At 44.7% G+C, this 19,855-nt stretch overlaps 1 protein-coding gene across 6 annotated transcripts in view; it reads right to left on the bottom strand.

The window, feature by feature from the left end:
- TEAD1 (TEA domain transcription factor 1) overlaps nt 1-19,855 on the bottom strand; it is a 151,963-nt gene that overhangs the window by 39,899 nt on the left and 92,209 nt on the right. For 2 of the 6 annotated variants that reach the window (XM_015631108.1, XM_015631109.1), the window contains exons 3-5: nt 3,128-3,192; nt 394-456; nt 243-305 (exon numbers count right to left, since the gene is read on the bottom strand). In XM_015631108.1, the coding sequence (XP_015486594.1) occupies nt 243-305; nt 394-456; nt 3,128-3,192 (191 nt within the window). The remainder of the gene's footprint in view (nt 1-242; nt 306-393; nt 457-3,127; nt 3,193-19,855) is intronic. The other 4 variants (XM_015631112.3, XM_015631113.3, XM_015631110.1 and 1 more) reach the window with 2 other exon arrangements.

Below are 19,855 nucleotides of genomic sequence, written 5' to 3'. Positions count from 1 at the left end.
GGGTTAAACCAGGTTTAGGCGCTGAGCTGTTACAAAGAGGAGTTCACTCGGCATTTGGACAGTGTTAAAACGAGGTTTTTTAATGGGGATGCTAGTGCAGAAGCCGGGGATTAAACACAAAGAGCTCCCACATGCAGGAAAAGGAGGTTACAGCACTGCAGCCCCAGCTCGCCCATCACCGCGGGGAGGAGGAGAAGGGACAGGCACAGCAACCACAAGCCCAAAAGCAGAAAAGCGCATACCTTCAGCTTGGAATGAAAATCACGAGATTTCCTTCTGGCAAGAACCTGAATGTGACTAGACACCTGCAGGGTAGGGGAAGGGAGGAAACAAAGGAAAAGCCTGTAACCATGGAGATGAAAAGCCCCCTACAACTGGGCAAGCCAAACGTACCTTAATGGCGGCTTGAATTTCTCGAACTTTCTTTCTTGCTAAGACCTGTATGTGACTAGACACCTACATTGTTCAGGTTTATAGGGGGGGGAAAAAAAAAAACAACAAACAAAAGAAAAACAAAAAGCAAATCAAATTTTAAATGTCTATTTTTCTCTTTTTTTTAAAAAAAAAACAAAAAAAAAATAAAAGAAATAAAAGAAAAAAAGAAACTTTTCTGAAGGGAGGAAGTTATTTGCATCTTCAGTAAGCTCTGCTGTTAAAGATACCACATTCCCAGCCAGATACCAAGCTCTTAGCACCAGGCTTAACAATACAGGTCATCACTGCAGGGACTTGATTAAGGAAACAAAAAAAACAAAAAAAAAAATAGAAAAGAGAAAGGGGAAAAAAAAGTGTGACCCACCAGGCTGTGCATTCAGCTACAAGATAGAAGACACAGGTCCCAGCTGGACTCAGCCCACGTGCTTTGGTACCGATCCCATCCATGCCCAGGCCCTGAGCTCTCACGTGGGGAGCCCAAAGGATTTCTGCCCCATCTGCTGGGGATGCATTGCCCACTCTGACCATTTGCCACTAGGCTTGAGGCACAGCTTGGCACCAAGAAATTGCATCCATTATTTATTGTGCTCTGCAGCTCCAGGGAGGAGATTCAGGCTGCCTTTTGAGTCCACTGAAATGCTTTAAATTCTGGCACAAATGATAAAATACTGGCACAACGCAGGTCCCTGAACCCCTGCTGGTTTCCTTGGTAATCTCAGCATCAAGGCTGCCCACAAAACATTTGTGCAACTGGGGACCAGCAACTTGACATCAGCTCGAGCGGTGCCCAGGTCTGGCTGTTTCACTCAGAAATTTGTACAAACCCAGTCCTGCACCACACCAGTCACTGGTCAGAAGTTGCTGCCTGTGCAGTGAAGGGTCTGGGCCCAAATTCACACTCCTCTCTAGCCAGGGACATGCTGAAATCCATGCTGCTGCTGGTGAAGGTTTAGTGATGCTTGGTAGCACTCAGCATCCTCCAGCCTTCTGTGGGAAAGTTTAAAACCTACAGTGATGGCAAAAACCACTAAAAGGGAAACCTCTGATTCTTGTTTGGCCCAGGACATACCACATCAGGTGGTGCACGTTTTTCCTACACTAGTTACAATTCCTGTCTGGGAAAGAACAAAAGAAAAGCAATGATTTCCTCCTCTGTGAGACTATTCAGTGACAATAGTACCAACAAGGCTGTATTTTAGGAGGGAAGCAAACAGGATGCATCCATGAGCACCATCCCTGAAGGCCACCTTCAGGAGCAGCTCTGCAGCAATTCAGAGTTAAACTGCTGCTTTCTGGGCCGTTTTGCAGCCAAACACCTCGACTGAATTCTCACACATGTTCATTTGTTTTGCTGTCAGTGGAATATTAGTGATGTTAAAAGCTCCACAGGAAGAACAATGAACTGAACAGCACTGAATGGCTGGTTAAAACTCCAGAGTAGCTCCAAACCCCCTTTTTTAGGCACTCAGTTGGAATGATTTATGCACAAGTGCAGAGGCAGCCATCGCCACAGTGAGCCATCACATCCCTCCTGCCTTCTTGCCACGTGCTGGCCAAGGATCTGACCACCCCAAGCTCTGCATTTTCACTCCTGAGGCATTAACTTTGTGAGCCCAGCATAACTTCCAGCTCCTGGGGCTCGCTGGGCAAGGCAGGGAGAACCAGGGACTCTGCTTTTAGCTTGTGATGGCCAGCCTTTGCCTCGTTCCTCTTCCACGTGCTCTCCTGATGCCTTTTCTCATCCCTCGCGCACGTGCTTGACAAGGGACACCACCCAGGGCAAAACAGCACCCAAAGTGCTCCAAAGCCGAGCTCTGGATGCTCTGTGTGACCCAGGGCCAGCTCTCCCTGCGCTGCAGGACATGCAGAACATGCACATGCAAAGCCTCTGCCTGCCCCCCATCACACACGTGGCGGGGGGAGAAGGGGAATCTCACACCTGACCTCAAAGCAAGGGAGCTCTGCTGTTTGTGGAGCGTTTTTAAACAGCAGCCACTGCATGAGCTCCACACAAACTGTGCTTTCTGCAAGGCTGCTGATCGCTGGGGGTATCATGAATTAAAGGATTTAGTAATATGAGATAAATTAATGGTTACGTGGTAATTATCTATTAAAAAACTCAAGGTGGTTTTAAGGTTTATTCTGACTCTTGGATGAATGAAATCTTACCATGGTCAAAGACCAGGAGCTCAAAGGCTCTTAGGGAAATTTTATAATAATTTTTATATCTTGTAGCATCTACTGGCCATAGGCTGAGAGCACAATTATGATTGGTTCATTTTTATATATTTACCAAGAATATCCAAGAATCATAACCTCTATTATACAGCCAAATTCCCTTAACTTTTAAGAGGTTCCACTCCTTACCATCTCAAAATAATAATTATATTATAATATTATGCAGAGAAATAAGGCACCATGCTTTATAGTTTTGCTTCAACTTTTGAATTTTTTTATGAAATATGGGGGGATAACAGCTTCATTTACAGACAGCTTAATGAAAAGTGAATCCTCACACCACCACAACATAAACCCTGGAGTTTTAAATATTCCCTAAACAGCATGTATTTAATCTGAATAGTGAAGTCCATAGATCATCCCATCAGAGCCGAAGCACAGCCAGCCACTGCAGCCAAAAATGCCATGTTTTGTCATTCATTGACATGCACACTTCCCCACTGGGTTATTTTACCTGCTTCCTGGTCCGTGTCTTCCCTGTTCTAAGTTTGATGTATCTGGCTATCAATTCATTCCTACCTGAAACAAAGAAAAATTCATGGTAAGGGACAAGCAGCATCACCAGAATGCCATCAAAACTCCCCATTCCAACAACACACGAGCTCTGTGCACAACAGCTTCCTTTCCTCACACCAACTCCACTTCCCCCTGCAAAGTTTGCCAGAATTTCTCACTGCTCAGCAGTACTGCTCTTCCATCTCCTGGACAGGCACTGCAGCACTCAGAGCACCACGAGCTATGTGTTTGCCCCCCGAAGTCCTGCAGAGGTTTATGGGCAGAGAGGCACCTCCGTGGGTGTGATGATGCCCAGCATCATCTCTCACAGGAGAACCTCCCATGCTGGGGCTCACACAAGTCACGGCTCCCCTGCTTTTGCTTCCAGCTGCTCCAGGTGTTGTTTGTGCCCTGGATCCCCGTGGGGAGGAGTGGTCACCCTTGAGAAGGTCGAGTGCTGCCCGAGTGCCAAGCACCCAGATGTGCCAGCTTCTCTCCAAGTTTCAGTTCTTGGACCAAAACCTGTCCTTCCTGCCAGAAAGCTTCCTCCAGAGATGGAAACCACTGTCCCAGCCCAGCAGGTCTGACCCCTGACCCTGCTCACAAGAGAGGCTGCCCAGCAGTGCTGATGTTCCTGTGCCCATCAGCACGCTGGTTTGTTATTCAGAGCTCTGTTTCCCTTGGAAATGTGAAACACCTCCCAGCCTCTAAAATGGCTATTTGACTCTTCTTCAGTCACACACTGAGCTACCTAATGCAAACTAACATTTTCTATCCAAATAACTTCCTTCTTAAGTGCTGCTGACCTGGAAGATAACACAAGTTTTATGTGGTGTCCTGTTTATTTTCACTGTGTATTATGTTTCTTCTCTACGAGTGGTAATAACTGAAATGTACTTGTTCAACAAGTCCTGAGTTACAGAGCTATTTGCATTCAGCACAGGGGAAAAGCAGCCCTGTGTAGGAAATGAGGAAACTGATTTAGCAGTGAGCTGAAAATGGGGAGGTTAAGAAAATAGCCTGTCACCCACCAAGCTATTTTGAAGTGGATGAGTACATAGCTGGGGAATGCAGAAAATTATTTTATCAGCCAGGGCTTCAAAACCTTACAGCTTTAATGTTGTGGGGGAGAGATGAGGAAGTTTTGAGGTAGCCTGCCTATGTTTGAAGTGCATTTTGTTGACTGAAAGATTGAACACATTTAGTCAAACTAGACTTTTTTCCTCTGTCTCCCCCTCTGAGCCTTATTTTACACCCTTTGTATCAAATGTCTCACGGCTCCTGTCTCTTCCATGCTTGCTAAATGGGTACCAGAAGATGAAATATCAAGATGCTGCAGAGCAGAGCTGCATTTTTCTTTTCGTTTTGGCCCCATTTCCCACAACATGCCACTGGTCTGTAACTCTCCAGCAGGTCTCTTCAGGACAAACTTCAAGAGGTAAATTTTGCCTTGTTACACAAACCAGCCACATTTCTGCACACAAATGAGGGATTTCCATACACAAACACAGGAGCAGGTAGTTACCTAATGTCATGCCAAGGCCTTGTCTTTGGGCTGAGCAGGAGCTCTGCAGCCTGCTGTGCTCACAAAATACCTGTTGTTTGTGGTGAGCAAGCACCTTTGTGTTCATGGGGTGAAAGCAGGGAATGCTCCAGCTCTGCATCTCCCTCGTGTTCCGCCTCACAACCCAAACAGGAGCCTGCAAGGGCGGCCTTGTGTGGTCTGGTGAGAGGCAGAGATCACCACACTCCTGCAGCCACCAGTGTCATGGGTGTATGGACCTTCTCCTAGCTCTAAATGCACATTTTCATTTCATTGGGGAACGCCCCCCGCTCCAGAAAGTACCTGCATGTTTAAGTCTGTGCAGACATTAATACCCAGAATTGAGGTTTTTTGCTGCTAAAAGATTGTCAGGTCAGTCTGCTCAGCCACTGGTGACTGTGCAAGGTCAGAGATGCTACAAGATGATGTAAAGGACACGGTGCCATCTCTTGTCCCTCTGCCTGTGCTGCAGATGTTTCAAACACCTGGGCACAGCACAGGTGACTCCAGCCAGCCCTCGCAGCCCTGTGCAGCCCCCGGCCACAGCTGAGCTGTCACTGCTCTCCTCCCAGACAAGAGAGCTAAAAGGCTATTTGTAAAGGAAAGCTCAGGTTCCCCGGCAGCCACCTGGCAGGAAAAGCATCTTCATCAAAAACACCCAGCACTGGAAGTCTAGACTGTATTATTTGAGTGCTGTCTCTGGTTGAGCCCCAGAATGAAATTGGTTGAGCCCCAAATGAAACACTTTGGCTTCACTCAGGAGGGGTCTGTAGCCATTATCCAGCTGGCCAGGACTATCACTAACAAGACTGCAGTTTTGGCAAGTGACTGTCTCCCTTAAGGCTACCCAGAGCCTAACTCCAGAAGAGCCAACAGGGTGGAATAATTTGCCTTAACCTGCAGGGAGGAGAAACTCCACAAGGATCCATGAAAAGTGGCCAAGGTAAAAGCCAAACACGTGTTTTCCTCACCATCGTGTTTTCAACACAGCAAAGACACAAGCACCAGGTTTAGACGAGCAGGAGATACTGAAGGCTCACTAAATAACCTTCTCCCTGGCCACAGCCATCTGAAAAGACATCAATTCTTTCTTGGGCCACCAGAAGCCACAAACACAAACAGAAGCACTGCCTGACATAAACAAGAGAGATCCCCCAACTAAAAATTTACAGCCTTAATGTTATCTACCAAACACTGGTGCTCTTCTTTACCAGCTCTGACAGACAGGGACAGAAATGATCTGATCTCCAGATCAACTAAAGCCCAAAGAGGATTTTAAAGAAAGGAAAGCTTAATACTCCTAAAAAACCCCTTTCCTGCTCTTGGGAATGAGAAGAGTCTGAAACAAAAAGAGGCTCATGGAACTTCTTTAACTGGCCATTAGAAGCCTTAGGATGAGAAATGCTCATTAATAAATAGATCTGTTTTCTCTAGAAGAGCTCAGCTGTGGAAATACTTTCCATACACACCCTCCCTCTGTCTCCTTGTCATACATATCTGGGAAATTGCCTGCCAGAAGAGAAGAGGTCAGATTTATGAACTGTAAATTTTCAGCTCTTTCTTCCTGACATTCGCTGTGACAGTCTCCTACTTTGAATGTTTTGGTTCAGGTATCAAAGAGAGCCACGGGGAGGTGCCTGCTTAGATAAAACATCCTCACAGCACAGGAATCTTTCCCAAGGATCTTGGAAAGACCAGGACAGGACCACAACAAATATTTTACATAGACTGCTTCTTGGAGTTTGCTTTTGTCCCTGTTAATTCAGGCTTTTATCTCTCACTTCCTTCTGTGCCATCAGTGCAGTTGCAAACTATAATTCTGCCTGGACTGATGCTGAGGAAGAGGCATTTTGTGCAGAGGAACATCTCTTTTAACCACAGCATGGAGTAAAAAAGGGAGTTCAGCTAGAGAACAGCGCAGATGCTGAAACCCCTTTGTGGACAGCCAAAGCTCCCAAAGCCCTGCTGTGCCCCTGGGCTCTCCCCTCCTGCCCATCCCCGAGCCCCAGCAGCCCCAACAGGGGGTGCCTGGTGCCCCTCAGGCAGCAGAGACCTGGCACTTCTGCTGTCCAGAGCATGAGGAGCAGCTGTGGAGGGGCAGCTCCCAGCCTCTCCCGGGGGAGACACTTGTTGTCTAACAGAGGGCTCTTGTGCAGGGAGCCTCCCCCACCATCCAACAGCCAAAGCAGCCAAGCATCAGCCCCCACAGCGGCCTGCTCCATCCTGGATGCTGAAGTTGTGCTTGTCCCCACTCCCCCAGCACCAGCAGGGTCCTCAAAGGTGAAAACCCAGCCCTGAATGAGGAAGGCACAAGTGGGAACCCCTTCATGGGCCAAGAATGACCCCAGCGCGGCAGGGGAGGCACCACAGGCGGCTCCAGCAGCACCTGCACCAGCTCTGGACACGCTCTTGGCCACACCATGTCCCTTTTCCCATGTCCTGGCCACGGGCAGCAGGGCAGGGAGCTGGTGCAGCACGTCCCTGAGCAGCCAAGGCCGGCAGGATCTTTATTTAGAACATTAATGAAACAAATTAAACCTCTGCCCTCCCAGCTCCCAGTAATAGGCACTGTCCAAATGGGATAAAAACAGGCAAGGGTGGGAAATAAGGCTGGCTAGCAACTTGAAAATGAACAGCTAATTTTAAAAACTTAAAACTTTAAAAATTTAATTTCATACTCAGCCACATAATTCAAGTAACGACCGTGTAGAAAAGCCCATTTCTTTTCAGATCATGAAAAAGTATGAATTTCTTCAAATTTTACCAGACAGGCTTGGAACAGGAATTTCCCATCCTGACTGAGAAGTCTGGGGACAGACCTGCACAATTTCATCCCCCAAACCATTCTCACAGCCACGTTTACCATAGCAAGGGTTTGTTCAGTTTTGGTAAACTCCGCTCCTGCTTGGCCTGGTGATCACCCAGCGCTGCCCTTGTGCTGGGGGCCAAATTTGGAGAGCTGGTGGGACATTTTCTCCACGAGGAAGCATCTGTGAGTGCTCTCCTGGGACAGTCCCCGTGAGCAGCACCCAGCTCTTTGTCGGGCTGCTGGGCACGATGGATGCAGATCCCAGCCCAGGCAGCGCCAGCAGGGATGTGCTGGTTGAACCCTTTCCCTCCTCTCCAGAAGGTGGGCACGGGGCCCTTGGGCAGCCCAGCTCGCAGCCCATGGGGGAAAAGCTGCTCTCTCATGGTGCCCAGCCCCGGAGCTTTCCCATCCCGGCGGAATATCCGGCTTTGGGAGATCTTTGCTTCCCGAAGGCGCCTTATAGCTAAACTGGCTAACAAAAAGCCTCTTGTAGATAAAAGAGTTGTGCGAGTCAACAACTGGCTAAGCAGTTTAAACCTCTGAGTAAGGCATCCTCTATTTAAACGTTGTAGGCAAATCTAATTTAAGCTTTTAGAAATATTCTGGGCAGGTGTTTAAGTGGCGGGCACGCTGGGCTCCAGGGGGCTGGGCAGCATTTTGTTCAGCCAGGCTTTCTGCAGAAGGGCCACGTGACAGAGGCCAAATAAACAGCATCTGGGGATTTTCAATTACAGACCTTCACCCAGCATGCCTGCACTGTAATCTCTACCAGATGAGGCTCAGGCCTCACTATTTTCAATAATTCACACACTGTGTACACATAACATGACAATAAGGGCATTCATGCAACCGCCTGATTCGCACATCAAAGCTCCCAAATGGCCAGCTGTAAGCATGCTTACTGCTGAATAATTCATTCTTTTCACAGGCTTGAAAAAACGCTCAGCGGGAGTTGGCAAGCTTGTGTTCTTTCCTGTGTGGTATGCTAAACTCGAATTTTGAAAGAGGTACAGCCCCGCTAAAAAGAGTCAGAGATACAACTATTTAAATGTGCATTTGCGAGCTTGCGGATGGCTGCTCACAGGAAAAAAAAAAAAAAGAAAAAAGGCAAAAAAAAAGGAGAAAAAAGCAGCTCTACATTTCCAAGTGGATAGCTGAGATAAGAGGAAATAACCTACACGTCCTCTGAGGCAGGTGGTTAATAGAAATAAAATGATAAAGCTGTTTTCTGGCTGGTAAAATATTTTTTACACATATTATTGCTGGCTAAAAATCTTGGACATGCCAGGCGTGTAACAGTCAACAAGTTCAGCAGACTTCAAATTTCCTCATGCTTAGCATAAATTTTCTACTGGATGGCAAAGAGGGTTTTTGTTAAGACTAACACATATGAAGAAGGCAAACACAGAAAGACCAGAGCTAATTCTGTAACTCCTATTTACTGTTCTCACCGGTATGGCTTGAATACTAATTCCTACATGATATTTTAACAACTCCAAACTTGCAGCTGTGTCTCTGAACGTTCAGCTTGCAACAAGTGAGAGTGTTCCAGGTTTTGTAATACTCTGACTTAACACAACAGAACCATCATTTCTTTAGGAGATTTAAAAAAAAAAAAAAAAGGGAGAAAAAAGAAGGGTCTGCTTCATAATATCAAGTTTTCTTGACTGTCAATCAGTGCCTGAACCAGCAGGATCAACTAGTCATGACCTCTCCTTATAGCAAACACATGCTGCTTACCAGCTGTGGGCTGTGTTTTTTACATCCTTTTCTCTATCATTCAGAATGGCTTCCTCCTAATCACAATAATCCCAAAAGTGCTAAAACATATCAATCGTCCTCTAAGCCCTGCCTACAAAAGGCCAGCCGCCCGACCTTTATGGGCTTGTCCGACAGCAGCTGATACTTCATTCAGCTACAAATCCAATTTAGCAGCTACAAGAGGTTTAGCATCACTGGAAAAATATTGGTGTTGATCCTGCTCTCCTAAGTCAGCAAATATTCCTTTGCCATATTGTTTAGCTTTTTCTGCCATATTTACACTTCTGCTGGATTTCCCTCAGCGACTCCAACGACAGCGTTTAACCTCTGAACTGGTAATATTTACAGCTGATCAAACGGCCATTTTTAAAATATGTTTACCACAATTACAGCAACATAAGCCTATTTGAATTCCAACTCTTAGAATTCTGAAAAAATCCCCAGCCAGCAACCCTAAAAACAGACACAGTCATTTCACTCAAAACCATAGAGCACACTTTATGCACCAGTTATGCAGGATGTTATTTATTACAGCCCTTCGGGCAACTTCATGGCAATTCTCTCACTTATGTATTTTTAATTGCCACGTGAGCCAAGGCAAACACTCCTCCCTTGATCTCCCCCCTACACCTTTTCTCTTTCTTTTGTTTTATCCCCGTATTTTTCTGGGATTTTTTTTGTTTTGGTTTGGTATTTTTCCTCTTTCTTTCTCCCTCTTTAAGCAGCAGTATGTGTGGGAAGGCTGTATGTGTGACACAGGCGAGGTCTCACAGTCCCCAGGGAGTGGGATGGGAGCACAAAAATAAAAATTAACTGTGTGTCTTCAACTTGTAGGTGCTCTGAACCCTTTGGGAGCCAAGGGTCGGAATTGAGGCAAGGACCATGCACAGAAGTGGCCACACAAGGATGGGACTGGGAGAGGACAAAGACCTCAGGGTTCCTAAAACCGGTTTTAAGGGCTGCCCCAGTGGGCTGTATGTACACACACACACACAAAAAACTACAATAAGCCACTTAAATATTATTATACACAAATTAACTGCTTGCAAGGCTCACCCTAACAGGGCTGCCCAAGAGGAGAGGGGAAAGAAAAGATCCCAGAAACAAAATAAGCGAAATAATCCCTTCAGATGCTAATGAGCAAACAATTACAATGACTCATTTAAGTTATATCATAATGATACTTCCAAAGAAAAGAACTTTTTGTGTATTGTATTAAAACCAACAACAATAAAACCATCCCAGATTGAATCAAGACCACAATTTAATTTACAAAGCAAAAGGGAAATGACCTAATAGTAGCACAGAAAGATATTCTCCTCATGTCAAGTCTTAATCTTTGGGTTTTATCCCAGCTTCAGTTTTAGGGAAAACAATGAAAAAGGCCCACAGACACATCTGGTTCAAAAGTGTTCATTGACATTAATGCAATGCATTGGATTCTGTTTGGCAGGTCCTCATACTGGGAAATATTCCACATAAGCAATGTTTATTAATTTTCTTCTTCTGATTTTTTAAAAACAGAGGCAGAACATATTTCAGAAAGAGAGGACTGATGCAGAGAGCTCTCTGAATATTCATTAATTAATATTTTGTCAGCGACGGTTGTCTCAACAAAAGGAGGTTTTACAATTTACTCTAAGCCTCATTTAATTAAAATTTAAATGCTACAAAAATACATGGCTTTTTTTTTTTTTCTTTTGCCCCTGGTAATCATTTTCTGCTTACAATAAACTGTATTTTACTGCAACCAAAAATGCATTTCAAAACAAACGGCAATTTTAATTTTTAGACTTCAGAATATACAAAGAAATAAAATAAAATAAAATAAAATAAAATAAAATAAAATAAAATAAAATAAAATAAAATAAAATAAGATAAAATAAGATAAAATAAGATAAAATAAAATAAAATAAAATAAAATAAGATAAAATAAAATAAAATAAAATAAATAAAATAATAAAATAAAATAAAATAAAATAAAATAAAATAAAATAAAATAAGATAAAATAAAATAAAATAAAATAAGATAAAATAAAATAAAATAATATAAAATAAATAAAATAAAAAATAAAATAAAATAAAATAAAATAAGATAAAATAAAATAAAATAAAATAAAAAATAAAATAAAATAAAATAAGATAAAATAAGATAAAATAAAATAAAATATAATAAAATAAAATAAAATAAAACAAAACAAAACAAAATAAAATAAAATAAAATAAAATAAAATAAATCCCCAAACTTTGACCTTTGCCATATCTGTGGATCAGCTACAGATGTTTAGTAGATTATAAAAACCTAGATGTCCTCAATGTGCCATTGTGGGGTTTTTCCCCTGCTCTGGGTGCCAATCCCACGTGCAATTCCCAGCTTGTTTTCCCAGGTGGCTGCAGTTTCCCAGGGACAGGGACACTCCAAGAAAGGAGCAGACTCTTGCCCAACGCTGCTGACAGAAAGTCTGATCTGGACAGGAATCCTTCAAACACACAGACAATGGGCTGGCTGACCTGCCATGCATGATGGATGAGTTAAGGGGATTAAAACCACTATTTGCATTCGAATAGATAAAAATTAGCAAAATAGAACTTCTCAGTAGGTGGCTTCGGTTCTGTTTGTTCTCATAGGCAAAATGAAGCTCATTTTTAAAGGAGCTGCGATTGTTTAAGTAACATTTATTTGCAGAGAAGAAATTCTGGGTGCTGGTTTGCTTCCTACTGTTTATTCTTTAAGAAATAAACTTTAACTATCACAAAAGTATCCTTTTCTCCCCGTGTTTATTATTAGAGCATTACACAACTACAGTGTCCTAACCACTTTAAATTCTATGTATACCTTAATGCTTCCACGTTCCTAAGCTGCATATGCCCCAGAAAAGTGGTTTGAGTTCAGGGAGAGATGATCAGAAAGACCAAAAAAATGACATTAAATTGTGTATTGATGCTCCAGTGTGGTCCTGAGTGGGAGCCTGTGAGTCAGGAACAGTGAAAGGCAGATGCTTGAATCACTGCAGGGTCCTTTTGAGCAGATCAGTATTGCAGACAGGGATGAAAGGCTCAGAGATGGCTGCAGCACGTCCAGGGAGAAATCCCTACAGACAGACGGGTGCAGGAACTGCAGGAACGCCCCTGGACCGTGGTGTCTGTCTGTCTGTCTGTCTGTCTGTCTGTGCCACAGCAGAGCTGTGTCCTGCTCCCTGCAGAGCCCCCAGGAAATCCAGCACTTTGGGGACCACACCTGTGTGTCCTGCCCCAGCAGTGGAGTGATCCACCCCTCTCTGTGCCAGGATTTCAGGACACTCTTCCCAAAAACTTTTCTTTTCTTCCCAAAAACTTTTCTTTTCTTCCCAAAAACTCTTTGTTTGGCTCGTGATTTCTGTGATTTCTGTGCTGCCTGTGTCCTGTGCAGTTAAGATGCTTTATTTTCACTGCAGGTGCAAAGAGGTATTTTAATTTTCATTCTGTCCAGGGTATTTGGCCTTGGTTTGTGTTAGGTGACAGCTTCTGACACCAGATGGGCCAAGTGAAGTGTTTGACCGGCAGATCAAAGTGTCTGGGACACATCCAACACCAGCCATGGCTTCCAACTTATTTCACAGGCACAAAGTAGCATTTTGTGGAGATTTCATAGCTAACAGTGCCATTCTAGCTGCAGCACAATAAACATTTTGCACCAATTACCAACCCACAAGACAGACCTACGACATACCTGAGTTCCAGGGTCTTTTCTTGCAAACTCAGTCTCAAAGCTTGTTTAAAACTGAGACTCCTTTAGCTCCTTTTTTTCAGGACGTGTCCATAGCTCCTTCCCTTTAAACCAGCTGCCTGTTCCTGCCTTCCTGCAGAACCCAACCACTGCTGTTCGAGCTGAAGTGGAGGAGAACAACACTGCTGCACTTGTGAAGGATTCCCACTCCAAGGGGAGAAAACCTTAAATGTCATCATAAACTCAGGTATCACAACACCACAAGCTGTTAAAGAACAGAAGACACCACTGCTTATTTTGTATCTCAGCTAAGAGATACAACAATGAAAAGCTGAGTAGTCCAATAATACTGCACCATGCAAATTTTGTTTAAATTTGGAAGTGTTCCTCATAACCTGCTCATTTGTCAGAGAGAAGAATGTCTGCTCTCCCTGCCACTCACCCCAGGCTCCAGCATCCCCCTGTACATCCCAAGCAGGGTAAATACTGTGCTGATTTCATTACCTCTGAAAAACCTCCATTCATGCCTTTTGAAATCTGCAGGGTTATCTTGGAGAATCAGATGAAAATTTTGTGTAGCCACCAAATGTTTCAGAACCCTAATATTTGTAATCTTTGTTGCTTTATTTTTATTTTTTTTTTCAGTTTAAGTGTTTGCTTTGGTTGATGGGAGGGCTCTTTAAAGAAAATAATTTAAGGGGTAGGACATGCCAAAGAACTGAAAGAAAATCACAGTTATTTATAATATTTTTACCACTTACTTGTTTCTATGGTAAATCACTGCTTTCTTTTGCTTCCCAGCTCACGGCTTTACTTTACATAACGTTTATTCAAAAAGAGTACATTTGAAAAAACTCTTTGTTTGTTTAGGATAAATGAGTAAATGAGCAAACACAGTTTCACGCCTAATTCTTAATCCCACTTTCCTTAGGCTTGGTGCAGGAGGAGAGAAACTCTATAGGTTGTTTTGTGCCACACACACATCTGGAACATCTGCAGTCAACACTTATTAACGCAGCTTCAGAGATTTCTGCCCCTACCAAGCTCCCAGTTTGCTCATAAGACTTTATCATCTGTCTACTCTAACCTGCTGATCCAGTCATCAGTAATCACATAAAATGATTTCATTTTTTTCTAACTGTTGGCACTTCATGCATTCTTCTCTCCCCTCTTTCAATGTGCTGTCTCTCCTACTACCTCCCCTCCTCCTTCTCCTCCCCCTGCCCCTCTTCAGTGTAAGGACAAGTAGCAGCAGTCCTTCCCCTTTCCTGGGTTCCCAGGATAAATCTCCATTCCATGGGGGTTCACATTTCCCTTTCCTCCTGCCTGGCCCACACCACAGCAAGTTTCAGGGCTGTTACTGTCTCCTGGCCAAGACTCCTGGTCTGACTTCTACCTTGGCCAGAGGCTGGCTGGATGCATCCTGACACATGGAGGAGAGTTCCAAGTGAGGAAAAGGGCCTGAGCTTCATTGCAGCTGAGAACAACAGATGGAAAAGGGTTCTAAAGTGTTAAATACTCTATATTTGGATTCAACCAAATATTGCCAAAACACAGGCAGCATACAGACTACTGCACTGTACCTAAGCCTCTGCCAGCTCCACAGGGAGTACCAAATTTCTAAGTTTTACAAACTTTGAAGCACTGCACTGTATTTTCAACTTTATATGTTTTGGTTGTAAAGGCATTTTCCCCGAGGCAGCCAGCAAATCCATCCCAAAGCTGGTCACCACACCAGTATCACCATTGTAGCACACACAGGGCTCTTGCTGTGAAAAGACAAAGAATTGGTCACTGGGTGAGCCAAAGGAAGTGAATCCAACATCAGCCTTAGCTACAACGTGCACAAAGAGAAAAAATGAGTGCTGAGGAGACTGACAAGAGTGCTTGCAAGGGTGACACCCCTTTCATCTCTGAGAGATGCATATGAACCTGCCAGGACTCAGCACTCCAGACACTAAACTGAGCCACAGACTGATTTTCCATAAGGACAGCTGGACATGGGAGTGCTGGGTTAACAGCTGGACTCGATGACCTTAGGGATCTTTTCTAACCTCAATGATTCAGTGAGTCTATGACATAAGAACAAGAAGTGAAAATATACTTACTTACCTCAGAGGCTCACAAATGTTTATATGAAGCTATTAAAAAGCTGAGATTTAAAACAACACATCCATTTAAAGGAAAATGAAAGGTTGTTTCTGGTAGGGCTGATGCAGTTACATGTTTTCTGTTGGGGGAAATTTACAGCCACATTATTGCTGTCAAGGAGGGCAGTGAGCCACAAGGATTTCCAGATGCCATGTGTGAAGTTTCTCATTTCCCCTACCATAGTAAAGTACATTATCACCCAAACGCAAACAAGCTTTAAAAAGTGTCTCACACTAAAACATGGGTGGCCCCCTTTTTTCCTGGGCTTCAGAGATTTGGGGTTTTTACCTCTCCTTTCCTTCCAAGGCAGCTGGGAGAGGGCAGAGCATCACCCCAGGCACTGATCCCAGCAGTGCTGACAGCAATCCTTGGGCTGCACCCTGCCAGAGAAACCTGCCCTGCCAAGCTGCAACACTGCACCTACTGCAAGGAGCCAAAGAGGGGGAAGAAATGCTGTGGATGTGAGAACAGATTTAGGAGGAGCACAGAAGTGCAGTGGGTTGGTGTGGCTGGGTTTTGGCAGTGTGGGGGTCACAGGGGTGGGTGGCTGCTGTGAGGAGCTGCAGGTTCCTCGTGTCCACAGTGCAAGCTGCACACACCTCTGGCCTGGGCTGGGCTGAGAGCCTCTGTGATAACAGATTTAAAGGGGAATAAAAAAGTTATTGCACTGATGTAATTGCAGTCAGACAAGAGCAGGGTGAGAACATGTGAGAGGAGCAGCCCTGCAGAGCCCCAGCTCAGTGCAGGAGGGGCAGGAGGGGCTCCAGGAGCTGGGGCTGAGATTGCCCTGAGCCCCTGCCCAGCCCTGGGGATGCTGAGATTGCCCTGAGCTCCTGCCCAGCCCTGGGGATGCTGAGATTGCCCTGAGCTCCTGCCCAGCCCTGGGGATGCTGTGAGCCCTGAGCTCCTGCCCAGCCCTGGGGATGCTGTGAGCCCTGAGCCCCTGGCCAGCCCTGGGGATGCTGAGACTGCCCTGAGCCCCTGCCCAGCCCTGGGGATGCTGAGATTGCCCTGAGCCCCTGCCCAGCCCTGGGGATGCTGTGAGCCCTGAGCCCCTGCCCAGCCCTGGGGAGGCTGTGAGCCCCTGCAGCTCCTGCTGGAGGACAATTGTGGCTGTGAGAGGCATTCCCACTGGAGAAGTGCCTGGAGAAGAATCCCTGTGGGAAGGAGCAGGGGAAGGACTCTTCTCCCTGAGCAGCTGCAGAGACAACCTGTGATGAAATGACTACAAGTCCCATTCCCTGTCTCCCTGTCCCATGGGAAGGAAGAGCTGGGAAGTAGGGATGGGTGTGGGGAAGGTGTTTTTAACATCCTATTTTACTTCTCAGTATTCTACTCTGGTTTTGTTAGCAATAAATTCAAATAATATCTTTAATTAGAGCCTGTTTTGCCCATGACAGAAATTGGTGAGCAGTCCCTCCCAGTCCTTACATGAACTCACAAACCCTTTGTGACATTTTCTCTCCCCTGTCCAGCTGCAGAGGTGGGTGACAGACTTTGGTGTCCAGGCAGGGTCAACCCACCACAAGCAGACAAAAGGGAAAACATGTTTCTGCTGTACTACAAACCAAAGCTGCCACAGCTGAGGGACCTGTCCCACACAGGAGACCACCCTCACACCTGCAGAGAAGGGAATCCTGCCCCAAAAGGACCTTCAAAGGTTTCTGCAAGCCTGAACAGAACCAGCTCTCTCTCTCAGGGCTGTCTGGGACTGCTGCACGCAGCGTGAGGCTCTCAAGGGGGAGAGGGTGCAAACAAATGCCTCTCCATCAATCACCTGCCCAGCTCTTACTGGCAGAATGGTAGGAGAATTCAAGCTAGAAAATCTTATCAGTGAATATTCTCTCCCAGCTGGAACTGTTTTTTTTTAAAAAAGGAACCATAGAATTTATGGAAAGGTTCAGCAGAATGGTGCTGAGAAGAGGATAGAGGTGGAAACACCAGAAGGCTGATGCCACGTAGTCCCCCAAAAAAAGTGATTTTTTTCCTCAAAGCAGGTGTTTTGTTCCGTGATGTTAACTTGAACCTTTTGCTGAAAATGAAAACTGAATGGGAGATGTTGTGTCCAAAGCAGAGCTGCCCCTTCTGTCTCACATCTGGGAACACACCAGGAACCAGACCCTGCGTGGGAGCAGCAAGAAGGGCTTTGCTCAAAGCCCAGAATGAAAGCAAGCTAAGGAAGGAGGGCATGCTGGAATCCCTCAGCCCAGCTGCAGAACTCCCCCTCTCCCACTCCTAGCTCGTGCTTGTGACTGAGGCTCAGCAGAGCAGCCCCAGATGGGCTGGAAAAACTTCTTTTTTATGGCACAACTTCTTGTCCATCACTCCCAGACACATCTCCCCTGCCTTCCCTAAGGTCCTGCCAGAGAGGGATTTACACATCAGCCTCAGCTATCATCAGGACACTTTTAGGGACACTAAAGCAAGTCCCTGAAGCCACATTGATCACATCAGACGCTTGAAGTTGTAACTTAGCATTTTCTGAAAGGAATATAGATCTGAGTAACAAAAAGGGCCCCTCAGAAACTCTCCCACTCCACATTAATACTTCAGAAAAACTGAATTTCTGCTACAGCAACTGCTGCAAACAGCTGAAGGCTCAGGGTGTGCATGTTTGATGGAACAGAAACAGGCAATGCAATTATTTCCAGAAACTTAGGGCAAGTCAATATGGACAAATCCCTTTTCAAACCTACACAGGGCAAATCATTGCCTTGCTGATCTGCCTGAGACTTCATGGCACACTCACAGAAACAGAAACAGAAACAGAAACAGAAACAGAAACAGAAACAGAAACTCATCCAGAGTGTCTTCTGCACCTGTCAGTGCTTGATCTCCAACTTGTTAAGAAAACAAGTTCAGAGATTGAAAACAAAAGTGTCATTACACTGCTCTTAAAACAATCACCCTGGCTTCTCCTTCATCTTTTCATTTCCAGAAGATTAATGAAAGGCTTCAATTAAAATGTAAACCAGTTTATAAAAGATTTTAAAATTCAGTAACCCAGATCTTTCCATCCTAGCATTTATTTTCTATTGTAACATCTGCCATTCCAGCAGGCTTTTATTTGCATCTTGTCCCATTCTTACCTGGACAAAAGGCTCTTTTTTATCCTCCAGATTAAAATAAAAAGTGAAGATGACAGACATTTCTGTGTGCATAGGTATGGTCATTCAGGAGTAAACATGAGCTAAATGTAGTTAACAGCTATAAAAATTACACCACAAATTTTTATGCTTGAATTACTTGCTGATTCTCTGAGCACTGGAAATATTTCATCTCCTGCATCTGAGGGAGTGACTCTCCACAGAAATCTGTTTTGGATTAAGTAGAAATTATTAATATTTTATTATGGGTGGAAAGATTTGAGTTGGTAAAATTGTTGACTTATGAGGTTAAATAAATATTTACCTGTCTTCAGGAATTAGTAAATTGCATTAAGTTATATTAACTATTATAATTTATCCTAATTTGAGAAGCTTTAAACCAGTGCAAATTATATAAATTATGCAAACTTAATCCCCGCTCTTAAGCTTCCTTAAAGTCAATTGCATTCCTTAGTATTTGAAAGGTTAAATTGAAGTTGTCATCAGTGACATCTTAAGGTGTATGTGAAATGAAAACCTTGATTTTTAAATGTAGGTTAATTTTCATTGCTGTCAGAAAATCAAATACACTTAAAAAAAAAAGTTCTGCTTTCTTTCATGTAAATGTCTTTTTGTGTTTTTCCTAGAATGTGGGAAATAAAACCAGCCAGCATTCAATACTGGGCTCAGTAGAAATCATTGGCCTGAAAGTTCAGCTTTGCTTTCTACAACATAAAATCCAATACCTCCGAGAGCAGATCAGATTAAAGTTGACCTAAGCTGTGGGCAGGCTTCTTTCCCCAGAAATAACATCCCTGTGCACAAAATCAGTGTTTTGGGGGCTCCCAAGCCCAGTGTGACCAGTGGGAAATGCAGGAGCTCCAGGGCAGGTGAGGATGCTCAAAGCCAAGCAGGCAGACACTGAGGCAGGAATGGCTTCACCCCAGTGCAGCTCCGCCTGTGCCAACACAGGAACTGACCCCTTCCACAAGGACAAGGATCCATTCCCAAAAGACTTTCTCCAGCCAAGATTTTCCCATTTTTTCCTGTCCCAACCCACTCCACCTGCAGCACTGTCAATGCCAGAAACAAAACCCCCGTCCCAGCACGCTGGAGATGTCTGGGAGAGCAGGAAATTAGGGGCAGATTGGAAAGATGGATTTGTGGAGGAGGCACAAGGAGAGGAGACTGCAGTCAGCATGTCCATGGTGCAAAGGTTGGCTTCCCCAGCGATCCCAGAGTGCCCTCAATCCCCACCTGAAGGCTGAAACCAGTGGGAGCTCAGGACATCCAACAATTCCTAGAAATGAGAGCAGCACAAGGAGAGGTTTCAGTGTTTGCTGTTGGCAGCACCCACCAGGAGCACGATGCTGAAGGAATGAGTGATCCATGCTGGGACAGCTCTGCAGTTTGGGGGGATTTCAGCACAAGGGGCAGTGAAAAGGGTTCAGCAGTGAAAGAGAGATCAAAGGTGATGGGGGATGGCACTCCTCATTAATACAGCAATGGGGCAGAGAATACTTCGGGTAGAGGCTGTTCCCAGAGCTCAGCCCACAGGGAACACATCTGAGCTGCACAAAGACAGAGGAGAAACTGATTTTTTATTTTTTTCTATTTTTTTTTTATTTTTT

This window comes from Parus major, chromosome 5 (genome assembly GCF_001522545.3).
Source record: "Parus major isolate Abel chromosome 5, Parus_major1.1, whole genome shotgun sequence".
Lineage (NCBI taxonomy): Eukaryota > Metazoa > Chordata > Aves > Passeriformes > Paridae > Parus > Parus major.
This window is presented reverse-complemented; position numbering and strand designations above follow the sequence as displayed.